At 39.1% G+C, this 26,937-nt stretch overlaps 2 protein-coding genes across 5 annotated transcripts in view; one reads left to right on the top strand and one right to left on the bottom strand.

Moving 5' to 3' along the window:
• Window positions 1–7,690, top strand: part of PLCZ1 (phospholipase C zeta 1) — a 46,573-nt gene extending 38,883 nt beyond the window's left edge. The window contains exons 11-13 of the mRNA XM_038154935.1: window positions 831–963; window positions 2,961–3,110; window positions 6,598–7,690. Of these exons, the coding sequence (XP_038010863.1) occupies window positions 831–963; window positions 2,961–3,110; window positions 6,598–6,680 (366 nt within the window). The 3' untranslated portion in view covers window positions 6,681–7,690. The remainder of the gene's footprint in view (window positions 1–830; window positions 964–2,960; window positions 3,111–6,597) is intronic.
• A 121-nt stretch (window positions 7,691–7,811) lies between these two features.
• The window catches only part of PIK3C2G (phosphatidylinositol-4-phosphate 3-kinase catalytic subunit type 2 gamma), a 203,685-nt gene continuing 184,559 nt past the window's right edge, over window positions 7,812–26,937 (bottom strand). For 3 of the 4 annotated variants that reach the window (XM_038154909.1, XM_038154908.1, XM_038154911.1), the window contains 2 exons: window positions 14,086–14,211; window positions 7,812–8,638 (listed from right to left, as the gene is read on the bottom strand). In XM_038154909.1, the coding sequence (XP_038010837.1) occupies window positions 8,486–8,638; window positions 14,086–14,211 (279 nt within the window). In that variant the 3' untranslated portion in view covers window positions 7,812–8,485. The remainder of the gene's footprint in view (window positions 8,639–14,085; window positions 14,212–26,937) is intronic. The other variant, XM_038154910.1, reaches the window with a different exon arrangement.

Genomic DNA, 26,937 nt, shown 5'->3' with positions numbered 1-26,937 from the left:
TCTTTCCTAGGTGTCCTGAAATATAGATAGAAAGCAGACAAAGTTGTGACTTTCAGAAGTCCTTAGGCTGGGTGCCAGATTACAGGGCAGTCTGAGACAAAATTTCCAGGTAGCTAAGTAAATTAAGGAGAAAAACATCAGGAAGCTCACTAAATGAGGAGTTTTTGTGTTACTGTGTAAGACATGAGGCACAGGTGAGGGAGTCTGCCACACACCCTGTAGCACAATGCTGATGTCACCGTGGGTCTTGATGCTGATCCACTCCCCACAGATTGGAATTCATGAGCTTGATAGTAGAAAATGTAAAAATCACTGTGGACTGATGCCTCCAACATTATTATTTTGCATGGTAACAAAATATAATTTTTTATGTGCAGCTATTGAGTAAAAAAAACCTGAAAAATATTGCTTAAATGTGATATCAGTTTTATATATATATTTATAAAGAGGGTGGTGAAACACTGGCACAGGCAGCCCAGAGAGGTTGTATGTGTCACATCCCTACAACCATTCAAGGTCAGTTTGGACTGGGCTTGGAGCAACCTGATCTAATTAGAAAGGTTCCTAAATATATAAATGTTCCTATATATATAAATATATCCTAATATATACTATATAAATATATACCACAATATTTCTAAAAAAAAATCAACAAATTAAGTCAGATGGAATCCATATTCTTGATTTTATTGTATTTAATATGTCTTTAATACACCAGTTTATGGCTGGTATATACTTAATTTCCTATGAAAGCTCTTTCTATTATGGCTACTATGTGGCTGTGGTGAATAGTTCATTACAGTTATGTCAATATAACTTTAATTTTCCAGCTGATCAGTGGTTATCAGTTACCACCCAGTCCCATGTCGAAGACCAACAAAGCTGACCCCACGGTGCAGATAGAAATCTTTGGTGTGCCAGAGGATCAAACAAGAAAGAGATCTAGTGTCGTAAAAAGCAATGGTGAGCATCACTCTGATTCTCTTGGCTGTGAACAAAGCTCAACAACATTTCATAAAGAATCCTCAACTTTGCACCCCAAGGAGTTGTTATAGAAAATGCAATTATTTCTCTCTAGACAAGGATCTCCTGGCACAAAATCTGTAGTTCATGCTGTGTGCCATTTTTCTAGACTGGTAGATTAAGGAAGCACACAGTCCTAGCTGGGACCATCTCCCTTCCTGAAGAAAGATGGAATTTTTTTTGCACCCTGCTGTGGGCTCATCCTGGACAGCAGCTCAGCCCCACAGAGCTGATTGCCTGCTCTCCTCTAGCTGGATGGGAAGAGAGCTGGAAGGGCCAAAATGAGAAAACCTGTTGTAAGCGTTCAGGAACACATAATCATGGAATGATTGTATGCAGGTGCTTTTATTGAAGAGCTCTGGTGTCAGGGGTACAGACCCAAATCTGACTCTGACTTGAGGATGAACATGTTTTATATTCTATCGTTATATAACTTTCATATTAATTATTAAACTTACATTGTTCTATTGTATACATTGATTTCATCCAAACATGGTTTCTCATGGTCCCCCTCAAACTTCTAACATAGTTTTATCATGATTCTTCTTATGATTAAACAATAATTATATTTAATTACTAAACAATCATCACATCTAACACCTATATCATTTATCATATACAGTCACACAGGTGCAATTTCACATGATCTGGCAAACACAAGGCCTAGCATTTCTCAGGGTCTACTTTTAACATTTTCCCCAGGCCTAGCTTTCTTTCTAAATCCCCGAATTTTCTACGATTTTAAAACCTTTTACTATCACCATGGGTTGAGAAGACAGTTTAATAGGTAAAGCAAAAGCTGCTTTACACAAAACAAAATAAGGAATTCATACACCACTTCCCATGGGCAGGTAGGGGTAGAGCCATTCCCAGGGAATCCAGGCTTTGTTATGGAGCTCTGTGTTACTTGGGAAGACATGAACTGTAACACTGGATGCTCTCCCTGCCTCCTTTGCCCCAGCTGTGAGCATGCCACCATTGCTAAAGAACATCCCTCTGCTCAGCCGGGGTCAGCTGTCCCACGTGTGTCTCCTCCCAGCTTCCTGGGTACCCCCAGCCCCCTCACTGGGATGAAGAGGCTGCTTTGCAGAGTGACAAAGACAGAAATCTCAACCCTGTGTAAGCCCTGATCAGCAACAGCTCAAACTGGCATGTAGTCAGCACTGTTTGGGTTAAAAATCCAAAATGCAGCACCGTAGAGGTTGATGTGAAGAAAATTAATCCTGTCCCAGCCTAAACCAATAGACAAATTGGTAAATTTAGACTTTTTTTCTTAAGCAATTGCTGTAACTTCATCACTTGTCTCATTTGAAGTTTCTAGTAGGAGTAATCCCTTAATTGCTTGACAGGTGAAGTGTGTACTCTTTGTAGCTGTCTTTGAGCACTCCCTTATCTTTATAATATAGATCTTCTTGATGTCTCAGACTACAAGTTCCCTGTGATCTCCCTTTTTCTGTACCTCTGTCTTCTATTCTTCCTTTTTCTTTTTTTTGTTAGATGGCTGCTGTTTTAAATCAGCCCCTGAATTTCTTTTCTCTGTACAAACATTGCAAAAGACAAAGTAACCCCTTCTGTTCCACATTCTTTTTTCGTATTTCTAGTCAAGTGAGTGTTTTACTACCCGAATTTATTTATTCACTGTGAAAGGAGAAACTTTGGCAAAAGCATGAAACTGATTTGGCGATAGGAAAATTTAGAAGTTCTAACTTGGTTGTCTTTGTCCCATTTTGCTCTTTTCTAAGGGATGACACCAACTGTCTTAGGCTTTTCCACCTCTACAGTCAGTGGGAGTCTCATTATTTCTTTAAATGGGCACAGATATCTAGGGAAAAAGAATGACTCTTTACCAGTTCAGACTAGTGATAGCAGGTACAATAATTCAGTTACCTAGTAGAAAAAAAGAAACCACATTTTAATCCTGTTTCTCTTTTCCTCAGCTTTGTGCCCTAAATGGAACGAAACCTTCTGTTTCAACATCCAAGTTCCAGAGCTGGCAATGATACGCTTCTGTGTGGAGGACGAGGTGTCTCTGGTCAACAAAGATTTCCTTGGCCAATACACTTTACCTGTGACATGCCTGAGCACAGGTAATACTTTTACGTGAACCACCTATAACAGCTCAAAAAAATCTGCAATATTCCAAGCTTTTATTGTTACTGTAGCATTGAGAGAGTACAGCACCGTGCCTGTTTCCTAGAGGATGATTGTGTGACTAAATGAATACATGGCACTCTGTTTTTTGAAATAGTTGTATTCTCTGAATGCAAATCCATGATGTTGAAATCAAAGCAATATTAATGACAGGTGATTATTCCCACTGCAGTAGATGGAAACTGCTCAGGTGGTATTTTAATTGATTGCAAATAATGAGACTACTCAGAACTCCTTTTGAAGGCAACAGTTTTGTGCATTTCCTACTCAGATAAGTTCAAAACCCAATACCGAATTAAAACAAAACAAACCACCAAAACTCCCTCAGGTAACCTATCTGCAACTTTTCAGAGTGGAGAACAATGGTTATAAATTAGACAAAATTTGGCATTTTTCTTGCTGGAGTTTCTTTTGTTAAGCCAGTAGAGCTCCTGGAACCTTTGTAATGAATAGGCTGCACATAAAGAGCAGACACAGGAGTCAATAGGCCAAGGAGAAAGGCTTATGTAAAATGGCTGTTTACTACACTGGCTTTCCAAAGCTATTTCTGACAAAACAAACAGCTTTTATTAGTGAATAAAGATGGGAAGGCAAAACGTTGCAGCTGGCAACAGGCACTGAGCTATTTTATTAAGCTTTACAGGATTTTAAATGGCTTTTTTTCCCCCTTACGTTTGGAAGTCATAAAGCTGCTTGTGATTCTTAGTTGAGGTTGAGGGGTTATACAAGAGCAAAGACATTACTCTTAGAGCTCAGTTGTTTTTCTACAACATAAATTTTTACACTGATAACCTTTTGCTTTCCTTTTATTTGTATACTTCTAGATAATGAAAGAAAACTCAACCCACCAAATCACAGTGTCCAAGACAAATTCAAATATCAAGCACTGCTGCTTACAAGTGCTTGTAAAATTACTAATTGAGGCTTTTTTAGATACAAATTTTCAGTCTGGCTTAATGTCTCCATAGGATTAATTTTGGTCACAAATGAGGTATCCATATTTTGGAAAAGTAAGAGCAGTAGATTTTGAGTAGTTTTGAGGAATTATTTCCAGTGGAGTCTTTCAAAATGCTAGGGAATGAGTTTAGGTACAAAAACTGTAATTGCTGCAAAACAAATTGTCCCAATCCCCACTTAACACAACATAAAAAAAAGTAATTTGCCATCAGGATGCCCAGAGGCCATTAATAAAATGCTTCTAAGAGGTGAAATGATAAATAATTTCAAAATTTATTGCAAGCATTTATTGCAATGCTTACCATTGAGACCTCTGAAACCAGGTCTGGAATGATGGTTTTGCTTTAGGTACCCAAGCTCTCTAAACAGTGAAATGGGAAAATAATGTTCTTGCAGAGGGAGTCACAAGAAGCAGACAAGGGAAGAACTGCTTAAAATACTGAAGGGTGAGCCAGGATTTCAGTCTTACTCCTCAGCACTCCAATTGCTTTAATCTGTGCTACAGGACTGTCCCTCAGTCCCTAGGATTTGTATCCCTCAGGTGTCCCTGAGGGCAAGTTGCTTCTAAAAGCTGAGCAGTGCTTGCATCTTTTTATTTTCTTTGTCAGGCAGTGGGAAAAAGCTGCGCCATTTCCTCCCTCCTCTGCATTTTCTTTGGAGAGGATTCAAGCCTATGTCCACACTGCCTTCCACTCCCCAGCAGCAGACTCCCAGCTACTTGTAGACTCCACTGGGGAGGAGTGTTTGCTGCCCAGCTGTAGCAGAATTTGATTTTCCATGTAGTGATTATGTAGCTGTACTCAGAGGGGCTGAAATTGAGAAAAAGTCTCTACCTGGGTGGTTGAAGGCAAATAGGAGGGGGATCCTCTGTTACAGTCCCTGTGCCAAAGAGTCTGCCATGGAGAGTACTAATACAGGACAGGAACTCAATTATTACCTCTATTATCACGGGATCCATGAGTAGTTAATTATTTAATGCAAATTGGAGCAATTTCAGTTAAAAAAAAAAGAGTTTTACTTCTCTCAGGACACTTTGTAGAATATTCTGTAGGTAGGGGCTAGAACACAAGTCTTCAGAAATTAATCTTAGTCCTTGAAGTGTATCTTTGGGTAGGAAATCAAGCAAGCCTTCCACATATTGTGTGCATGCCTTAAACACTGATCTCAAATGAAAAGTGTCTGAAACCAGCTTTGATATCTGCTGCCCAGAATCTGAACCTTAAATACCAGAGGAACTTATGTGTAATAAGACAGAACAAGGGGAAATTGTGTCAGGGAAGGTTCAGTTGGACATCAGGGAGAATTTTGTCACTGGAAGGGCTGTCCAGCATTAGAAAGGGCTCCTCAGAAAGGAGGTGGAACCACCATCCCTGAAGGTGTTCAAAAAACAACTGGATGTGGAACAGGATGTGCCATGCTCTGGTTCACAAGGTGGTGATCAGTCAAAGGCTGGACTTGATGATCTTAGAGGCCTTTTCATACCTAAACAATTTTATAATTCTGTATAAAAGAAGCAAGAAATTCCAAACCCAGGTAAATGTGGGCCCCAAAGAATCCACAGGCATCTAGACACACCTAAAGAGGGACTTTGAAAACTGCAGTTCAGAACACAGATACTGATACGAAACAGAGACTTACTGAAATAGCTGGAGATATGTATACACAGATAGAATATAGAATATTTTTTTAATCAAAAGTGACATTGTTTATTATTATGAAATAATGGACATTTAGTCATACAAAGCCATACAGGCTGGGGTTTTGAAGAAGAGATTGTTTCATTTGCTAAGCAGGTAAGTGAATTATGTTTGAACTTGAGAACCACAGCTTCTCCAAATGCTTCAACCAACCAGATGAAAACATTGTTTCTGATGGCATGACTTATCTCTAATAAAGTGAATTAGTCATATGAAATCGACTTTTTAAGATGTCATGGCAGAAGATGTTGCACATCGCTTTTTTCTGCCTCAGCTGGACAGTGCACAGCTGCTGCAACACCGTTCTGTAGGTGCCATCACTGCTGTTTTCCATGCTGATTTCATTTGCTATCAGAACAATGTGTGCAGCACCTAACCTTGGGTATTACATTGTAACCTTTGTCCATGTTTAAATATCACCGGGCTAAAAGTCTTCCATTTGAAAAAATACTAAATCCTGATAAACACTAGAGTTTTTCACTCTATCACTAAAAATACCAGAATTGAAATACTATATATATGAGAAAAACCAGCACAAATAGTGTTTAGATCCTATATAATTTCATTTTAAAGAGCTATTTACTTATTTATTTATTAGTTATTTATTTAGCTATTAAATAGCTATAAAGCTATTTATTTAGTGCTTTAAATAAGGCATAATCATAAATTATGCCTTATTTGCATAGATGATCATAAAACCACTCCATTATAATATCTGTGCTTGTGGATAATACACTAATAAAGTGTCATTATATTTTTATATTTCCAGGTTACCGTAACATTCCGCTGATATCCAAAGAAGGAACCTTGCTGGAATGTGCATCGCTGTTTGCTCATGTCTGGTACTATTAGTGATGTTCTGCAGAAGAAATTGTTCTGGGGGATTGTCCCCTGCTTCAATAAAGTAGCATTTCTGCCTTTGCAACAGCCCAGTAGCCTGATTCCCAGACTGGCACATTCTCAAGGATTTTATGAAGCCAGTAAGACTTCTATGGAAGGGGTGTCCTGGATAAGGGTACTGTCCTTCACCCTACTGCTATTTTCTGTAGCAGAACACTGGGTTTCAGAAAACCTAAAGAGCTTTGAAATGCACAAGTGTTGGAAAATCCCAGCTCTACAGAGATAGGCTAACTGAGAGGTGTTTTAAAAGATTTTATTCCATTATCAGTCTCGTAGAAGGGTGAGACATAAGAGATGTAAAACTCAACACCATTCCATCAGAAGCCACCCTATTTTCTGCTTACAAAACCTTATAGATGTTTTTCAGCCTATTAGCTTTTGCCAGATAAAACCTGGTTTGATGCTGAGAAAAACTCCAGCTTATTTAATTTCCTAGCTAACAGTCCAAGTCCCACTTCAGCAGCTTCATGCAGCTTTATATTCAGAAGACTGATTTGTGGGCGTCCTTTGGGAGAAGAAGGCAATTACCTTCACTTCTAGGATTATTACCCCTCTGTTGACCACTTTCCACCTGGTAGGAGAAATGTCTGATCTGGTATAAAATGTCAGTATAGGGTAAAAAAAAAAAAAAAATTAAAATTATTCTAGAAACTTATAAAAAATCTGATCTGCTGTACATGAAAAAAAAATTAAAATTTACAGCAGATCAGACCACAAATCAACACATCTCCTGTGCCTTAAAAATGTGCCCCTGGCCCTGGAAAGGTTTATTTACATGGTCAGTGGGTCTGGCAATAATGGACAGTTCACTGTGGCTGCTCACATGCCAAATGCTTAAAGATGTGATTAAGTGCTTCCTCAAATTAGCGAAAAACAGAGCCCATAATTAGCATCTGTGTACTTAAAGGAACCACTCATGTTCATTATTTAATATATAAACATATATTTTATAGCCCTGAGGTCTAGTCAATGCATATATTGACTTGAACCCCTTATGCAGCATAGGAGTGCAGTGTGGGAAGAGTGCTGAACAAATATCTGTGGTATCATGATCTTAAATAAATCCGCCACTGAAAGCTCATACTCAATATATTCTCTTTATTCATGAACAGTAGCTTTTCTCTTCTTCTTTCTTCACACCAATGACCAGTTATATCTGGTGGTGTCACAATAAAAGAAGCAATGACATATGTTAATGACAAATTAATATCCTGGATTAAATGTTACATTGTATCAAAGCTTTTAAAGTTCTTAAAAAAACCAAAGTATTGATTGGGTAAGATTTAATGTGAAATTTGCTGGACATATGAAATATATATGAAATATATAAACCATCCCATGGCTTTCTGGTGAAATCACATGCAGTGATGATAAATTACAGCATTATAAGCATTGTTTCAGCACAGTCAGTGGAACTGATGGGCAGAGAATGAGCCCCCACACACTGATGTGGTGTACAGAAATCAGTATTTTTACAGTCCTATTTAATATTAACAAAACCAAGCCCTTCATCATAATGAGAAGTTTCTGCATCTTTCTACAAGTCCTTAGGATGCGATTCCTTAAACTCACACTGGCAGGAATCTGTGGCAGGAAGATGGTGGCACTTTTAAGACAACAGCCTTATGGTTAGAAATGTTAGGATATGTGCTCAGCAGATAACTGCCTGGTCTCAAGGGCAACTGAGGCAAAATGTGCCCTGGAAATGGGATAAAGACACATTAGTGGGCAAATAATGGAATCATCTTGGAGAACATTTAAACTAGACTGTTTCCCAGTGGGTACCACTTTTCTTCATTGAACTGGACACTGCTCAGTTGAATGTTAACAGCTCCCACAAATGTTCCTTTGCTTTTCACCACAAGCTTCAGTACACGGCCTTGGAGCTCTGAGACTCTGTCATAGACAACCTGAAATCATAAACAGTGAAACAGAAAAAAACATACAGTCTGTTAATCTGTGTGACAGGCAGAGCACTTCAATGCAGCACTCAGGACGATGATTAATCCAGCTTTGTGATAATTGCTTTAAACATGAGCCAAATTCACTTAGTAAATTCACCTCAGAAATAAATGTGACCTTATCTCGTTGATATAAAGAGATTTTACCTTAGAATCATAAGCTTAGGCTCGTGAGATCTGATTATTTTAAAATAAATATTATTATTATTTCAAATTATTAAATTACATAATTGCTATATACTATATAAGAACACTATATATAATTATATATATCTTATATAATTATTATACACATATACTATATATAATATATACAATGTAATATTATTATTTATAATATATAATATATATATTATTGTAAATATAGTTATATAATAATATATTATGTATTATTATATGTTATACTGTTATACATTATATGTTATATATAATATATAGACTATATATTATAATAGATAATAATACATAGTGTATATATATTATAGTATAATATATAAAATAAAATACAATATAATAATATTATATAATAATATAATATTAATATTATACTATATATTACAACATATATTTAATATTATACTATATAGAGTATATATATTATAATATATATTTAAAATGTTATCTGTATATTATATCGTATACATTATATATTTTAATATAATAATATATATTATATACTATATAATATTGTACATACACTATATATAATTATATATAGTATATATCATATATACTATATTTATAGTCTATATAGTATATATAATATATTGTATATATAGTATATATTATGTAGTCGATATATTATATAGATTACATAGTTTAATATATATTATATACGACCTAATAATATAAATATTATTTTAAATAAACCTGTCTTGAACAATGCTTGAGATAAAAAAAAATCAGTGTTCATCAACTTCCCTGTGAAAACTGGGAAAGATTGGACCCAGTTTAGCAAATGGAAGTTACTAAATTTAGATGTTTCTGATACTCCAGAAGTGCTGATGATACTTCTGAAAATAAATTAGAGTGTAGTTTAGCATCTCTTAAAAAATTACTAATGCTTATAAATTTAAAATAGCTTTTAAATTACCTTAATGCTGTGAGAACACACTGGGATTAAGTATGAAATTATAATGGTGTATTTTCTGAATTAAAGAAAAAAACAAAAAACAAAACCAAACAATCTGGAGCAATAGCCTAGCAAGAGCCAGCTGCACTCAGAACAGATTCCCATGCTTCAGCCTCTGCATCCGTCGAAAACTGCTGCGTGAACTGCCTGTAGCTGATAAAATGGGAGGGAATGCTGTCAGCTAGCACAGGCCTGAAAGGTAAACTCCCTTAAGAGAAGTCCATTTCAGCTAAAACTTGTATGGCTGGAAATGTTTTTTTCTATTTTAGTTGCAGTGGAAAAATGCTTTAAAAAGCAAACGCGGTGACATCGTCTCACTTCAGGAGAATGGGAGACTGAAACTGCCTGAAAGGCATTTGCCTGCTTGGATTTTCCATGGAATCTGCACCTAAGGCACTGCTGGGGAGGAGGAAAGGCAGACTGAGTCCCTCCAGCTTGGATCTCTCTGGGCTGGACTGATGAAGCCCCTTTGTTCTTCCACTTGCAACTGCAGGAATTTCACAGGGAGCATGGAATGGACAGGACACCAGGCAACTCTCATATAAAGCACCAACAAGACCAAGAAAGGTCTTAACATTTCCTTTTCCAGTTAGAAACCTTTGGAAATAATAGTTTGGGATGGCTGGCATGAAATTGGCATCTGGTGCTTTTTGGTTTTCATGTTTACTGTGTCTATTTTGCCAAATTATCTGTGAATTAGAAATTTCACAGCTTCTCTTTCACTCATAAAAACAAAAGTGAGATGTTGAAGAAAATCTGAAAAGCAAGGACAGGCACAGTAAGCATAATACAATTTAGAATAAATCCGTGCTCTGATACTGAGGCAATGCTAATGTTACCAAAGAAAGCTGCCTTGTTTCTTTGCCAATATATGAAAGGTACCAGCTGTTGCTTTAAATCACCAAAAACTACACATATCAGCTGTAAATGCTAAGAAACTGAACTGGGGTAATGAACAACTTTTAATCTTTGGCCAAAAATAGGCTTTAATCTTTGAGCAATGACAGACCTTTGCAGTGCAGGGTGGGTGGTTTTCAAATGATCCCAGTAAACTGTTTCTAAAATGGTATTACAAATTCAGCTGGAGTAAGGTATACATTACCATCAGGAGGTAGGGACAGAAGAAAGGGCTGGAGAAGGCTGAAATAGGGTGTGGATAAAACAAATGCCACCTGCCAGAATTTGGGAACAGTTAAATCCTGAAATGATTGTGCGGTGAGAATATTTGCCTGCCTTTTGCAGATGGATCAGATGGAGGTGAGTTATGTGTGGCCATGCAGCAAACCAGTGGGACAGTTAGGGCTGGAATTCAGCTGTTCCTGGCTCCAAAAACAGAAACACTGTTGACCTACAGGAGTCTAATGACATTTTAATCGCAAATGAGGGACAGTTGCTTCTCCTTAGGTAGCCATGGCACAGTTCCTAGATTTGGTAATTAATCCAAGTAGTTTTGATGCATGGTGCTGGAGGGAGTGGCCGTGGCTCCTGGTGCAGTTCCCCTCCTCCCCTTCCATCCCACTGGCTGGGGCTGCTCTGCCTTCATTTTCTCTTTGTATTCCATTTCTCTGTGTTGCTCCTCTTTTTCTCCACCACCACTTCTCAATGCAATATTACATTAACTACTGTGAATGCCACAAATTCCAGGAGAAAAGAAGGATTTGTTTGCTAAAAGCCACTCCAAAACATTTGCTGTAACTCATTTTATTGTCAGCCCTCCTGGACTTTCTCATCTCCACTCTCACACACGAGTAAAAATCAAGCATAAAAAGCAGTTTCGCAAGGTTGATAATTTGCTGTAGGCAGTCAGAAGCAATAGAAGTACAAAACTAAAATCAAAAATACCCAAGAGAAGCACATTTCAGATTTTTCTCAGTCTGGAACAAAGAAGGAAATTAATATACAGCTTCCTTCCAGCCATTTGGCTTTAATAAAAACTTATGAACTCATAAAAAAGGCTACTACATTTCTGTACACAGTGTTTTGGACAGTAACTAACTTAAGAGACAGCTGACTTATATTTTTAGTAGTTTTTCTTCCCTGGGGCAGCTTCTGCCTCAGTCTACCAGCCTTGGACAAAAAATGCATCCAGAATGACATCACATATGGAGGAGCAGAGCTGCTGAAGCACAGGCATCGGGTTGGAAATGGCCAAGTTCAATGGAACCATATGTCCCCACTGTGATTAGCACTTCCCAGTGAAAAAGATTGAGCATCTGGGAAGAAGGCTCTCAGCTTTGATTAAGGACATTAAAGTTTTCCTGGAATTTCTTTTAACAGCAGTGGAATACTCGTGAACCACAATTAAATCTCCCAGTGACTACAGACAGGATTTTGGATTTCATTGCATTCAAAAGGATCTAAGAACTATTTGAAAGATAATTGTCTTCCAATGCTGCTGGCTGGCTCTTATCTGTTGTCCATTTTGGATACTTTACAATGCATGTTATGATATAATAGTATTATGTTTGCTTTAAATATCCTTTACATGTAAAGGAATTTCTTTAGACAGATTAATTAGATTCATTCCACTCTGATAGCAAAAAAAAAAAAAAACCCAAAAAACAAAAAAGAAAGAATAAAAAAATTAAAACCTAGTTCCTTGTTATTCCACTGCAGTAAGGTGGGGAGGGAAATCTGTCTCAGCTGTGAGCAGCAATACTACTCAGGGAGCCTTCTTACAGAATGCTGGAAGTCATCAGCATAAGCAGGCAACTTCTGTAATTAACAGATGTGGGAAAGGGGAAATATTAGAACTCCAGGAGTGAGAAACTAAGAGATAAGCACTCAGACTCTGCTGACTAACCTAAGCTTTATCATATCTTATCTATGAAACAGGGTGGAGTGGATATTTTCCATGCCTTCTACTTTACAGGCTGCTGAAAGAGCATTTGTAAATTACTTTGAGATCTTTAGGAGATTTGTTACATGTAATAATTACAATCTCCAATCCCACCTACTGTTTCAATCTCATCTGCCTTTACAAATGAACACAGTTGATACCACTTCCCATTCTGCCATAAATGTTTCTCCATACAAATGTTTCCTTTCACCCCAGAGGCATGAGCACTTCAGTGGTGTGTGAAATAATCATATATAGCTGTGAGCTGATGGCATTTTAACATAAAAAGAACCTGGCTATTTATTCTTGTGCTATCATTTAGGACAGTGACAACCAATTTTCAAATGTTAATTTGAATAACAGCATCCATTCAATTAATACTTTCCAAGCTATTGTGCATATCTGCATTCAGAACTGCTGGGTTATGGTGCAACGATGCTTGGCCTCATTTGGCTAACGTGTAACTGTGGTTATGGGGTAAGACAGAGCACTGTGAAAAATCCAACTGCTCTCCTGAAGAGAGAGACATAAAAGACACTGTTTCACTTCTGAGAAAGGTGCAAAGCAGACAGCTGTCCCCATTTCTGGTTCAGCTTATGATACATTCCTTCCTTTTGGTCATCCTCATTGCAACTGCTCTAAAAATGCTGTACTGTTGTTTTATTTCAGGAGTGGGCAAAGCAAATAAACCAAGCTGCACCTGTGTGGGTCGTGGGTGAGCTGCTGGGAAGCAGCTCTGCGGAGAAGGACCTGGGGGTCCTGGTGGACAACAGGCTGTCCGTGAGCCAGCAGTGTGTCCTCATGGCCAAAAAGGGGTCCTGGGGTGCATTAGGAAAAGCACTGACAGAGGTTGAGAGGGGTGATCCTGCCCACTGAGCCCCAGTGAGGCACATCTGGAGAGCTGTCTTCGGTTCTGGGCTCAACAGACCCAGAAAAGCAGGGAACCACTGGAGTGAGTCCAGGGAAGGGCTGTGGAGATGGTGAGGCACTGGAGCATCTCTCTCACGAGGAACAGCTGAGTGAGCTGGGCCTGTTCACCCTGGAATAGAGAGAGCTGAGAGGGGGCCTCATCCATGTCTGCCAGTGTCCGCAGGCAGAGCTCAGGGGATGTACCAGGCTCTGCTCTGGGGGGCCCAGAAATGGGACAGGAGGCAGCAGGAGGAACAGATGCCCAGGAAGGTTCACCTCAACTTAAGGAAGAACTTCCCCGTGCAGTGACTGAACAGATTGTCCTGAACAGATTGTCCAGAGTGGGTGTGGAGTCTCCCTCACTGGAGATATCCCATCTGGGCACACTGCTGTGCCATGTGCTCTGGGATGGCCCTGCTGGAGCTGGGAGGTGGCACCAGATGCCCACTGTGGGCCCCTCCAGCCTGACCCATTCTGTGAAACAAGACAGGGTGGAAGAAAGTGAACAGAACTCACAAGTTCATTGTAAGTAGGGTCAGAGCCTTTTGGAGCTGTCCTTGTTTTCCTTCTACTGACCTCATAAGGGTCTGGCAGAAGATAAAATTCAGCATGTGCACTTGGGGCAGAGCCATCTGGGAGGTGCTGGAAAACAAGAAGGTCACAAATATGAACATCCATTTCTTTCTAGCAAAGAAAACAAATAAAAAAGTACCAAATGAAATCTGGGCTTTTAGCAGGCACAGAAACATGTTACATTCTCAGTATTCTCTGGGCTAAATTGGAGTGCTAGTGGAATAACAAGAGTTATTAGAATTCAGCTTAAAATAGAATCAGGAAAATGAAAATTAAATAATACAAAGACAAGGTAAAATTGTCTATCTTTAATATTTACATTCTGATGGAAAAACCCTTAAGCCTCTATCTACCCTAACTCATCTTAATCTGATACAAAGTCCAGCCCTTCCACTTTCCAGAGCAAGGCACAGAAACTGGATTTTAGACAGTAAGCTCCTATTGGTTTTAACCCCTAAGTATCAGTGCTGACATGGGGAGAACCAATTTTTTCTAAGGGTGTTTCATAAAACCTATTACTATAGAGGAGCCAGGAGCATTTCCTGCAGCAATATGGGCAGGACAGGATTCTTAAAACAGCCTTTCCCATCTTGCCCATCACACAGCTGCAATCTCTCTTTAATTTTCCAGTTCATGTTACTGAATGATATTCCAGATATTCCATCTTATATGGCAGCAACTCGAGATCAGAGACAATCTATTAACCAGGCTCAGTCATCAGCCAGTGCTGGTGGGTGGAGAATTTTTTGATAACTTCTGAGGAGCTCTAAAGTTATTCCTAAAGCAGCATTACAATTACTCAGAAAACACACTGCATTACTTGAGGCTTTGAAAGAACACGCAAGAAACATAAAAACGAAAAAGTGTGGAGCAGGCATCCTGCCAGCACCTGTCACTTAATGCTTGGCTTATAATTGAGAACAAACCCTTGTGTTGGTTACACAGCATACAGTCAGAAAGCACAAAATGGAGTGTATCAAAATTTCAGTAAATTTAATCATATAATCAGCATTTTAGACAGGAAACTTACCTGTCAGCTCCCAGGCAATCCAGTGAAAGGATGCAAATAAGAATACAGGCAAAAAGAAGAGAACTTAAAACATTTGGAACCAATGAACCCAGAGGATTATACAGGCACTTGCATTTATATCTCCACCTGGCCCAGAATGAAGTAATTTCTCAGATTTTGATTATTCACAATATGTGTCTGGAAATATGGCCTTTCTACAGCATTATCAACAACATATCCCTGAGACAGAAGAAACTGCTGTCTCCTAGCAATAAATAACTTCTCTATTGGGAAGGAAAATGGTGTGTGTGAACAACCAGTTATTGCACAACAAACCTCTGCTTTTTGTTATCTGAAATGATCCTTCAAGGCAAATGATGTGGTCAACTGCAAAGCTCATTATTGCTATCATTAACACCCCACAGCATCAAAGGATGCCCCACTCAAACCATAACACATTGTCAGCACTATGGGAGTGATTAATATTCCTATTGCTAAGCTCCCCAAAGCACATCTGATTTAAAATACCCACGGGATTGAGCTGGATGGGATTCAATGGCCAACATAAGAGAGGCATTAAAGGGCAGTGGAATGAAAGGGTATTTTCCTAGGATGGGTTGCCACATCATGAATGCAGGATTTGTTTATATTTATTTACAGTTTACACTGTCCACTTGAAAGCCCATCTCTGTTGATCTAAGACTGTACTAAAACTTCAATTGAGGATTACAAGTAACAGTAAACTGAGCATCTCTTAAAAATCAGGAGGAGGGAGAATGAAATGCAGCCTGAAGCACCAGTCCAAGCAATCAGGATTACACCTAGGTGCAATCAAGCTCTTCACTTCACAATGAATAGGTAAACATCACTGTAACTTGAAGGTCAACTGATTTTGGTTGTTTCAGACAAAGAAAGGAACCAGGCTGAGGTGACAGGCTCCTAAGGTAACGTGGTTTAACAGGACCTGGGTGTCCAGAAGTAATTAACTGTCCAGATGTGATTAACTGAAAAGAAGTCACATAAAATTGTCACTATGCCTTTGAGCTTTGTTGTGTTACCTTGCCTTCAGCCAACTAACCTTCTCCTGTCAGCTGATTCCTCCCAAAATTTAAGGAAGGCACTTTGCAGCAGTGTTTTGGCTGTATGAGATGGACTGAAGACTGCTTCCTCACTATCCCTCTGAATGTAGATAAATAGGTGTTGAAAGAGGTGAGTTGGAGGAGAGGGTCAGGAGAGAAAATTAAAAAAGAGAACATTTCAGGGATTCAGATGGGAAAACTCAAGGGGAGAGCTGCTGCTCTGGGATATTTCAGAGCTGAAATAAAGCCACTTTTCATGAATACTGGCAATCAGCAGTCAGACTGTTAGAGGTAATTTGATGTGCAGCCACTTGAATTCCAAGTAGACATCGTAGTTCTGATTGTTGTTTTTTTCCTCCCCAACTTTACAGGTGACATTTTCCTCCTTCCTCTTCCCTTGCTGAGGAAAGGCAAAGAGACCACTCCAAATCCCAGCGCTGTCCCAATTCTCCATCTGCAGTGGCTCTGTTATGCCATCAAACAATCAAAAAAGCTTCAGCTGAGCACTCTCCCAGCCAGATCAGGTGTTCCACTTCTCAGCTGCCCTCCCCTGCCTCCTGACACGACACAATCCATCTGATGAAGGACTCCAGCTGTTAAAGACTCTGTCCCACCACGCACTAATAATTCAAAACTACAGATTAAGAGCAATTTTAAACCAGCCCCAGCCTTACAAGAGCAGAGTATGGGGAGCTCCTATGATGAGCTTTTGCTGGTTTTTTTTTTTGATTGGCACAAGAGCTGGGTTTTTTTTCTTGTGAAGAGCCTGCTTAACCACAGCATTTCTTGAGGCAAGACTTGCAGTGGAAAGAGTTGTACTTTGCTAAACACTTCCTAGCAGGAGCAAGGAGTGATAGTGGCAGTTTGACTGCAATAGTGCAAAACCAAGACTGGCATTAACATGGCAAAAATCTCTTTTTAAATCACAAGTAGGTGGAATTTGAAGTAAACGCTTCTAAGGCAACTGACATTGCAGGCAAAAAAACCCCAAGTTTTGGGCAAACTAATCCTTTTCCAGGGTTTCTGAGCTGAGCACTGAAATAAAGGAGAATAGAGAATAAAGGAAAAATTGAGAAAACAGCATGAAAAATGGAGGAAACATCAGAAATACTTTTCATACTAAGGATTATGACTTCTGTCATACCACAGCATCACATTTAGCGATCACTTCTAACTCAGACTGCACTGGCTTATTTACAAATTTAGGTAAACATGAGGAACACCTGACCAAAACCACAGAATCCCAGATGGGGTCAGGCTGGAAGGACCCACTGTGGTCACCTGGCCCCACCTCCCTGCTCAGGCAGGGTCATCCCAGAGCACAGGGCACAGGATTGTGTCCAGATGGTTCCAGAACCCTCCAGGGAGGGATTCTCCACACCCATCTGTTCCGTGTGGGCACCCACAAAGGAAAGAAATTCTTCCCCATGTTCAGGTGGAATTTCTCTCTTTGCACCAAGAGGACCTGTTCTGGTGAGTTCATTGTGGAAACAGAGTAAGATTTCCAGCAGGTTCATGAGTTGTTCTGAAATCCAGCAAACCCCTTCTTTGTTATTATTAAAGGATTAAAAACTCACTGATTTCTGTCCATAGTCCAGGCCAGGAAAAAAAAAAAATCAAAGGGTACCTTGGGAAAGCCATTTTGCACTTTACTCTGCAAAACCTTTACAGCTTGAATGCTCTTGTGATCAAGCAAACAGAAAAAGCTTAAAGTTTTAAATTGAGTTCTATTTGTGTTTAATTCTGTAGGCATTTTATTAACCCAAAAATAAAGGATTTTTACTTCCTTCAGAAGAAGTTACTCCCAATTTAAATTACTGTCTTAAATCTTTTATTGTGTTTGCTTGTGAATAAATCCAAGCTATAAAAATCTGAAAGGCTGTAAAGGTATAAAACCAATCTCCCAACAAAAATGCCATAGGTTCTCTTGATATGCTTGGGGACAAAAAGCCCACAAAACTCCCCAGTGATTTTGATCTGCCAATAAAAAAATCTGAATTTAGAAGTTGACTCAAATTGAATTTAGAAATTGACTGTATTTTCTTTCTTCAAGTACAACCAAGTGACGATTGAACTGTTTTCTCAGAGAATGACCAGCCTAGTTGACCTTGATAATGACAGATGTTTTTAAAGAAACCCAGTCACAATTGCTTGCATTTATGTTAAAAAAGGATTTTACTTTGGAAATGTTATTTTCTTCTAAAGCCTGGAAGAAGGTGGTGAAAATATTTAAGAATGAGGGAGAATGAGGGAGAAAAAATAATACTCTGGATTTACTTTTTCCATACCTCTAATTCAATACTGAAAACCCAACATACACAGCCTGTATCTTTTATGACTGTGTTCCATTTTCCACTCCAGTTTCATTTTCCGAAACAAAAAAAAGTCGGTGTATGCTTACAGAAACCCACACAGGTGTGCTACATCCTAAATAATGTAATTTTAAATATAATAGCTGTGGCTGGGTAATAATGGATGAAATTCAATTAATTTTTCCACAAGAAATATGTTATCCTAATGACTTTTCTCCCCTGATCATTATTAATGATCCACAACTCTCCTAACACAAGGATTCTTTTTTTAGCATTCCTATAGGCACAGCTACTGCAAAATTTGCCATATAGTCAACTATTTAGTGATTTAGCATCCAATATGAATATTGATCCATTCTCATAGGATTTTTAAAGCATGCATTTTAAGGATAATTTATTGTGAAACTTTTTAAAACTCACATCTTCCTAAGTGACATAAACTTTTCTTTTTAGGTGACTTTCGCCTCAAATTTAAATCATGTCATCAGTTTCTGTTAGTGTTAGACATGCAGATCACCTTTTGTCCTAGAGAGAACAGATTGATGGCTCCTGAACATTTGATAGTTCCAGCTGCTGTTCTCTTTTTCCCATTTTTCATTTTCAACAATCTTGACAGTAAAAACTAATGATCAACTAACTTGTATTAACTAATGACATCTTTCCTCCTCTATAAATAACTACTTTTATCCCCCCCCCCAAAATTCATTTCCTTGACATTTTTAAATCTCAGTTTCTCTCTTCCTTTTATTAAATGAAAAAATAAAAAAGAAGATATCCAGGCATTAGAAAGACTCCCATTTCAGCTACTGCCCTCAAATAAAAATAATTAACTTTTTCCAGTAGTTCTCTTAGTCTTCCTATCCTTTACCATCCTTATGTTCTTCTCTTACACACACTGCTGTGAGAATTTATTTACATAGTGAAAATGGACTACAAAATATTCCTTAATTGTTAAAATCAAGATATCCATACACCTTTCAAAAGCAAACCACTGTAGTGAGTGTTTAGGAAAAACCTTCAACAGGACAAGATGTCTATATATCATGTGTAGACATTAGGTGGGTTTGATTATTATCCAATAAAGGAGGATTAGGAAAAAAACCACAGAAGAAATCATCCTTGCACTGCAGTAACCTTTGTAAATGAGTGGCTGCCTCTAGACTGAATTAAAACCAGTGAGGGACGTGGAGGAGCCATCACTGCTGCTGCTTTCCCCTCCTCCAAGTCCCTGCGCCACTCAGCAGAGCAAGGATAAACCCTCTCTTTCAGAGCTGCAGCTTAATTAGCAAACACAGCCTCTGCCTTAGGAGAAAGAGAACATCCTCTGGGCTACTTCTAAGCTTAAAGAGCTGAGAAATTAGTATTGCAAAGCAAGAGCTTCCTTCAAAGGCAGATTAATGATATCTAAACTTCGGGAAAAAGGGGATTGCTGGGTGAATGGGTGGCTGTGTTGCTACCTGTAGTATTGCACCAGTAAGGCACAAAATGGTTAACTATTTTTTGTTACAAGGTCTTTTAAGGTTAAACTATCTAATTAACAAATGATACTTAAATTATTTTCACTTTTAACTTAATAACTAATCACTCAAAGTCTGCAATGCTGATTTTTCTGCCTAATCACATGATATTACTTAAACTTATGAGGAAGAAGGAAGAAGGTAAAGAAGGAGGACTAGTCTCTGTTTTAACACTTTCATCTTGCTTCATATAAATTACTATTTTCTAAAACCCCAAACTCTAAGTTTTCTGCTTTGTGATATGATATTCTTCTAATACGCTTCTTCTACACACTTGTCATTTCAGTGCTATTAATTAATTTTGGAAGCTTTTTTCATGGCCTCAGGTCAAATGCAGTGCTCTCTTGGGAGTCAGAGACTGGATGCACAGAAAGTCTAAAATTCTCAGCATCTAGAACTCCCAAAGCCTAAAGTGGTATCCCAAATCCTAAATTGGTATCCAAGACCCTTCCTTGTTCTTCCTTTGAGCTCTGCATACCCCAAAGCATGAACACCTCTATTCTACCCTGCTACTGAACTTTTCATTTCCATCTCACAAAATATCCCCAAATTGCTTCCAAGGAAATTAAAAATAAAATCCCATTTTCAGAAATTAGGTAATAATTACAGAAGAAGACATTCCACTCCACCACTATGGTGCACCCTGCATTCTCTGCTATTGGCAAGAGTAAAGAGGAAGGCAACTGGTCAAAAGTGATTGCACAAATATGGGGTTTTTTTCCCCCAAACATCCACCTTTTTCACCTAAAATTTGAAAATACTGAACTGCTTCTCTTCAACAGCAGTTTTATTTTATTACATTTTCTGATCCCAGTTTTTTTGGGTTATCTAGGTATGTACACAAAGACAGAAGATCGCTGCTGTGGAGGTCAGTGGCAAGGCAAGCACAGAAGAAATTGCATTTATCTCATTTATCTCAAGTTAATGCAGGGCAATACAAATATTCTGGAAAGCTTTTTCTTTTTGAGCAGGCATTTTCTACCTTTTGGAAAGCTGGCAGTGGAGCGGGCCTCCAGATGGCTTTGCCATTTACCGTGCTAAAAATGCAAAGATGCTCTATCCACATTATTGATGGGAATATCCAAATATAGCTTCTGTCCAATACCTTCAGCATCCTCATCAAACTGCCCGTAGCAGAGTGGCCAGGACTGGAGCAGCCTGGCTGGAACAGCTGGTTATGCAGCATTCCTGAGGGGGACAACTGTGCTGGAAAAATAGGGTTAGAGCTGTCCTGAGACACAACATTATCTAAAGAGAGAACCAACAACCAACCCTTTCCAAGGTCTCCTGGCTGTCAAATGGGAAAAAAATAACCCTGTCAAGGAGGGAGACCAGCAAGAGATTCACTCTGTCATCTCGTGGACATCTGGTTTGGCTTGGTTCAATTGCCCCCACTGTCACCATGATATTTTCTGAAAAATCCCTCTGCCAGGATTTTTTCTCCTGAGAAGCTGAGAAGCTCCAGAGGAAAAGAAAAACAACAACTCTCTGCTGCTGTGGAATGCAACAGGTGCATCTTTGATTGGTCCAAGCTGGCTGTTTCTAATTAATGACAAACCAAAGATGCAGCAGGGTCAGACTCTCTGAGAGTCACGAGCCTTTGTTGTTCATTCCATTCTATTCCTTTCCAGCCTTCTGAGGAATCCTCTCTATTGTTTTAGTATAGTTTTAATACAGCATTTTTAAATATAATATATATATTAATATAATAAACCAGCCTTCTGAAAAATGGAGTCAAGGTTCTCATCTCTTCCCTTGTCTCGGGATTGCCTGCAAATTCCACACCCCCCCATTGGTGCCTGGCCCCAGCTGAGACAGATCCTGCTGCTCGTGTCAGCACCAGGGACAAAAGGTGTGTATGGAGCAGGAAACTGGGGGGAAAATGGTCCATTCTGGAATGATCACAGAGGTCAGGCAAGATAACTCATGGTATTCAAACCAGCCTGATCAGGCAGCTGATCCATCACACTGAGATGGAAATGTGATTCCAGCACATCACAGAGGTAAGCACCTCAGTTTCAATCTTATCCCAAGGCACAGAGACAGAGGGACTTTTCAACACGAACAGGAATTATTTGTTAAATAATAATAATAATAATAAAAAATTGTGTTTTTTTTCAATTTAAGGAGACAGTTCTGGAGAACAGATTGGATCCCAAAAGACTCAGGGCTTTCTAAGAATTATGAAAAATATTTCTGATCTGCTTCAGTCATTTAAGAGGAAAATGAAAGTGAGGATACCCATAAGGTCACACGGGTTTATTTTGCGAGCTTTAATTTCTACAGAGCTCTGAAACCAGGAAGTTGAACAAATACACTGGGATTTATCTCTGATGCCCCATTGAAAAAGAATAATTTCTTGTCCTGCTGATGCAGCAGGAGATAAGGACAGACTGAGATGAAATGGGGAAGAGTCTGTGCAAGCACAGTCTGCAGCTATCATGTACAACAGGATCCTGCCTTTTAGAGACCACTGGCAGCAGGCAAGGAGGACCAGAATTTCACTTCAGCAAGAAATGACACAACTTTGCGTGCGTTTATCTCTGTTTCTGAACAAGCAACAAATAAAAGTACATCACAGAATGGGTTGTGGCTGTACCCAACTCACTCAGAGCTTAACCCCAGCTCCTGAGTTTGACAAACTTCTGACCCTTCACTGATGCTTGGGACTCTGTTGCTGTGTGCTCCACACAGCCCCATGTGGGTATGAAAAAGTTACCAAGGCTGAAAAAAAAAATATAGAGCAGAAGTGGGAATGTGTGGAATAAATGTACAGCTCCCAGTAAAAGATCTGAGCAAGAATCACACAGAAGTTGTTTTTATTCTGAAAGAAAAGGGAACGTGTTCTAGATTTCTGAACCACATGTTGCATGACTATTTTAAGACAATTAACTCCATTGGGGGGTTTTTTGGGTTTTTTTGTTTCTTTTTTTGCACAGATGAGAGAAATCAAGGGTCAGGCATGCTTTAAAACTATATTATCCTGTGGATAAGCAATGCTGTTGCAGGGTGTAGAATGCAGAGGGTAGATTTCATGAACAAGTCTCTGAAGCTTTTATCTCAGAATTACCACCAAGCCCATAAAGACACTAAATTCCATTGCTTTCAACCCTGTATCACTGCTGTGCTTGGAACACTTAATTTTCAGATGAATATTTAGTCACAGAGTCTATGACACTGGCTGAGATAAGAATGATCTTGTTTTGACCCTCAGAAACACAGATCCTAGAATTTCTTCTTTTGAATAAAGTACAAAGGAGAACAAATACTAAAGACAAATCCCCATTTCACTTTCCTTTTGAAATCAGTCAGGATTAAGAGCATTGCTGCCTGTTAGAGGGCATGAAAGGAAATTGGCCTTTGAGAAAAGAAACACAAGCAAAGGCTATTGTTCTGTTTCTATCTTTTTGCCACATACAATTTCTTTTCTCTCCTTGCCTGGGCCCAGAGAGTAAGTGAATATAAAAATGTGTAAAGAAACAGTGAGATTGTGATCCGTGCCTTCATTCTGCACTACTTTTCTTCTGAATTTCTTAATTAATTACAAAAGTCTGTATTTGCCTATCTTTAATTTCTCCAACTGTACAATCTCCCTGCACTTCTCTTTCAATTATTCTGCAGCATGCCATCTCCCTGTGTAAGAAAGCATTTCATTATATGAGGCTTGCAATTTCTGCTCCTTAATTAGCTCTCATTACTTCTACTTATGCTCTTGTTCAATGTTCTAAATAATTCCTCTTGAACCTTCCTGTCTTCTCCCTTAAATATTTGCACAATTGACTCGCGTCCTTGTTAGTCTGTTCTTAACTAAGTTTTAGTAACAATAAATCACTCCTGAAGAATCAATCACTCCCCAGCAACCCTACTGAGAACTGTTCTTTGAACTTGTATTCTGGTTAAAAAAACATCCTGAGAGAAATAGTTTGTTATCAAAGCCTTATAAAGATGAACTGCTTCATTTCTGCCCCATGACACCAGGATCTGGCCTTTCTCATTGGCATCTCTTGTAGCAACCTCATGGCTCACTGTGGGCTTGTTTTATCTTCACATTACTGTGGGATATAGATCCCTCCCTCCCTGAGGAAATATTTTTCATTTGTCCAAGCTGGTTGTAAGGTTCTGGAAATTACTCTTATTCTCTTGATCTTGCTCTGTCTGCACTATTATTTTTAATGTTTTCTTCATTTGAAAACCAGTTGCAAATCTAATTTTTTTTCACCTTCATCTTCCAGATCACTCATATTATTAAACAGAACTCACTGTTGTTTTGTTTTTTCTCTTATTCAACACATATCAACTATGTAGGGAATTACTTATTTAAAAATGAGCAGTTAGAATTTAGAGCTGAGGCAGTACTGTGACTGTGACAGATTAAAGGGTTTAACAAGAAATAATAACAGAACTTTCTGTACAACATATTTGTCAAACACCTTTCAAAACAAATATGTTTGAATCCAACAGTAATTCCTGTGCCACAAGAATAGACCTCATCTCTTTCCAATTTAAAGTACTGCTGAGTTGTAGTACCCTTTGTTTAGAGGTGTTCAGCTAATTTTCAGTCTCAAGGAGAACATAGCTTATCTGTGCTAATTTGCTTTCACTTTAGAAGGATTTTCCATGAATATAAAATTAAATCCAAATTCTTTGTAAGCTAGAGTTAGTACAAGAGCTTTCTTCCCATGCCTCTTTATTTTGTTTTCCTGTGCCAGACTAAGGAGAACTCCATCTGAATGTTACCTCCCTCCATCAGCCAAGCTGCAGATTTAATTCTGTCACTGATACTCTCTGGATAACTTTGTTCAGCTCAAAGTGATTTTTTTTTTCCCCACTTGTTTTCCTTCCCTTGCTTTCCTACCTGTGCACCTCCATCCCAATCCCCGTTGGCTGCGGTAAGGAAAGCAGTACACATTCACAATATTCTGAAAGGATGAAGTGGCCTTTTATTTCACTGCCAGGCACTGCGTCGTTGGCAGGCAGTAAATATTTCCATTTAAATCTATATAATGATAGTCATAAGGTGTAAAAGTTAGCGAGCCCATGAGAGGAATGATGGGAGCCGACTAAGACTGAGCAAAGATCCCTGACCCTTCCCCAGCTGAAGCTGAGAGAAAACCCAGCAAAGGCAGCAGAGCATCCACCTGTGCCATAGGTGGGAACATCCCGACAGCCCTCTGCTGAAGGCTTAGACTTCATCCCTTTGGACTTGGGAAAGACTGGCTGCTGGTTTTGGCTTCTTTCTCTCTGTTGAGGTCAGGATTGAAGGCACTTGGGACAATAGTTTGCATTCAGACTCAGGTGTTTGTTGTTTATCCATGTTTCAGTCTCACAGCAGTGAGGTCTGCAGTCTTTCATCAGCAAGGCACAAAATGGCTAACTATCTCTTGTTACAAGGTCTTTTAAGGCTAAACTATCCAATTAAGAAATGACACCTAAATTATTGTCACTTTTAACCCAATAATTGACCCCTCGAAGTCTGCACTGTGGACTTTTCTGTCCTGTTACAAAACACCACCCAAACCCATGGAGAAGAAGGAAGAAGGTGGTAAAGAAGAACATCCTGTCTCCACCCTAAAACCTCCATCTTGCCTTAAATATATTACCATATTCTAAAAGCCCAAACTCTAAGTTTTCCACCCTGTGATGTGACACACTTCTAACCAACTCCACACCCATAATCCCAGTGCTATCAATCAATTTTGGAAGCTTCTCCACAGCCTCAGGTCCAATGTACTCTCCTGGGAGTCAGAGTCAGCACAGAAAGTCTGAAATTCTCAGCATCCAGAACTCAAACATTTGGCTCCCACCTTTTTGCCCAAAACATTTAAACCATCGCATCTCACAAACATTTTTGGAAGCAATTTGTGCACGAAATGGAAAGAGGCTGGATGTCTGTGTAAGCCTAAAGCTGATTACTAATTCGTCACCCACATATCAGCTATCCCAGAATCATTAATCACCAGGAGTGCTACATGACAGCTTCAGAGCTTTTATAAAAGGAAAGCTGGAAGTACTTTTGCAAAGAACTGTAGGAGTTTATTTTTCTTCCAGCAAATTTTCCCCCCCGTAAAATTGGTTCTGAATTCATCGCCCACGCACGCTTTTCCTGAATTCTAGTAACATTTTACATTTACTGGCATGAGGTTCAGGATAACTTGGCTTTGTTTCTCCTCCCCTCTACCCCTGAGGAGTTACACTGTCCACAAGAAGTAATGGGCAAAAAATGTTTAGCAGAGAGGATTGAAAGTTTAGCTGCTTATCTAGGAAAACAGGGCATGCCTGAAGTCATGGCAATGAAAGCAGTGGCAAAAGCAGGCTTCCTCCTGAGCCAGTGCTGAACCACTGTTCCCTTTGCTTCTCCATGAAGCAGGCAAGGAAATGTGTTAGAAGCCCTTTTCTGGGTGTCAGCAATGGCTATTCCTGTTGTCTCTGGGTTTTTTTTTTTTTTGAGGAGTTGATGCAGTGGTCTCTAGGGCAGCCAGGATTTGGTGAAGGGAAGGAGAAATCTTGACTTCATGTTTCAGAAGGCCGGTTTATTATATTATGATATATCTTATATAAAAAAAACCACACTATAACTATACTACAAAGAACAGAGAGAAAGATCATCAGAAGGCGAGACAGGAATAGAAAGGAATCAATAACAAATTTCTGTGACTCCCAGAGAGTCCGAGAGCTGCTGCCCCCTGGATTGGCCACCAAGCAGAAACATCCCACACTGAGCAATGGAGGAAGCACCTGCTGCATCCCACAGCAGCAGATAACAAATTGTTTACACTTGAAGCTGAGGCCCTTCAGCTTCTCAGGAGAAGAAGAAAATCCTGACAAAGGATTTTATAAAATATCATAACTACACGGAGTGGGCAAGCCCAGCAGTAGGT

This window comes from Motacilla alba, chromosome 1A (genome assembly GCF_015832195.1).
Source record: "Motacilla alba alba isolate MOTALB_02 chromosome 1A, Motacilla_alba_V1.0_pri, whole genome shotgun sequence".
NCBI lineage: Eukaryota > Metazoa > Chordata > Aves > Passeriformes > Motacillidae > Motacilla > Motacilla alba.
Note: the sequence above shows the minus strand (reverse complement) of the source record. Positions and strands in the feature narration are given on the sequence as shown.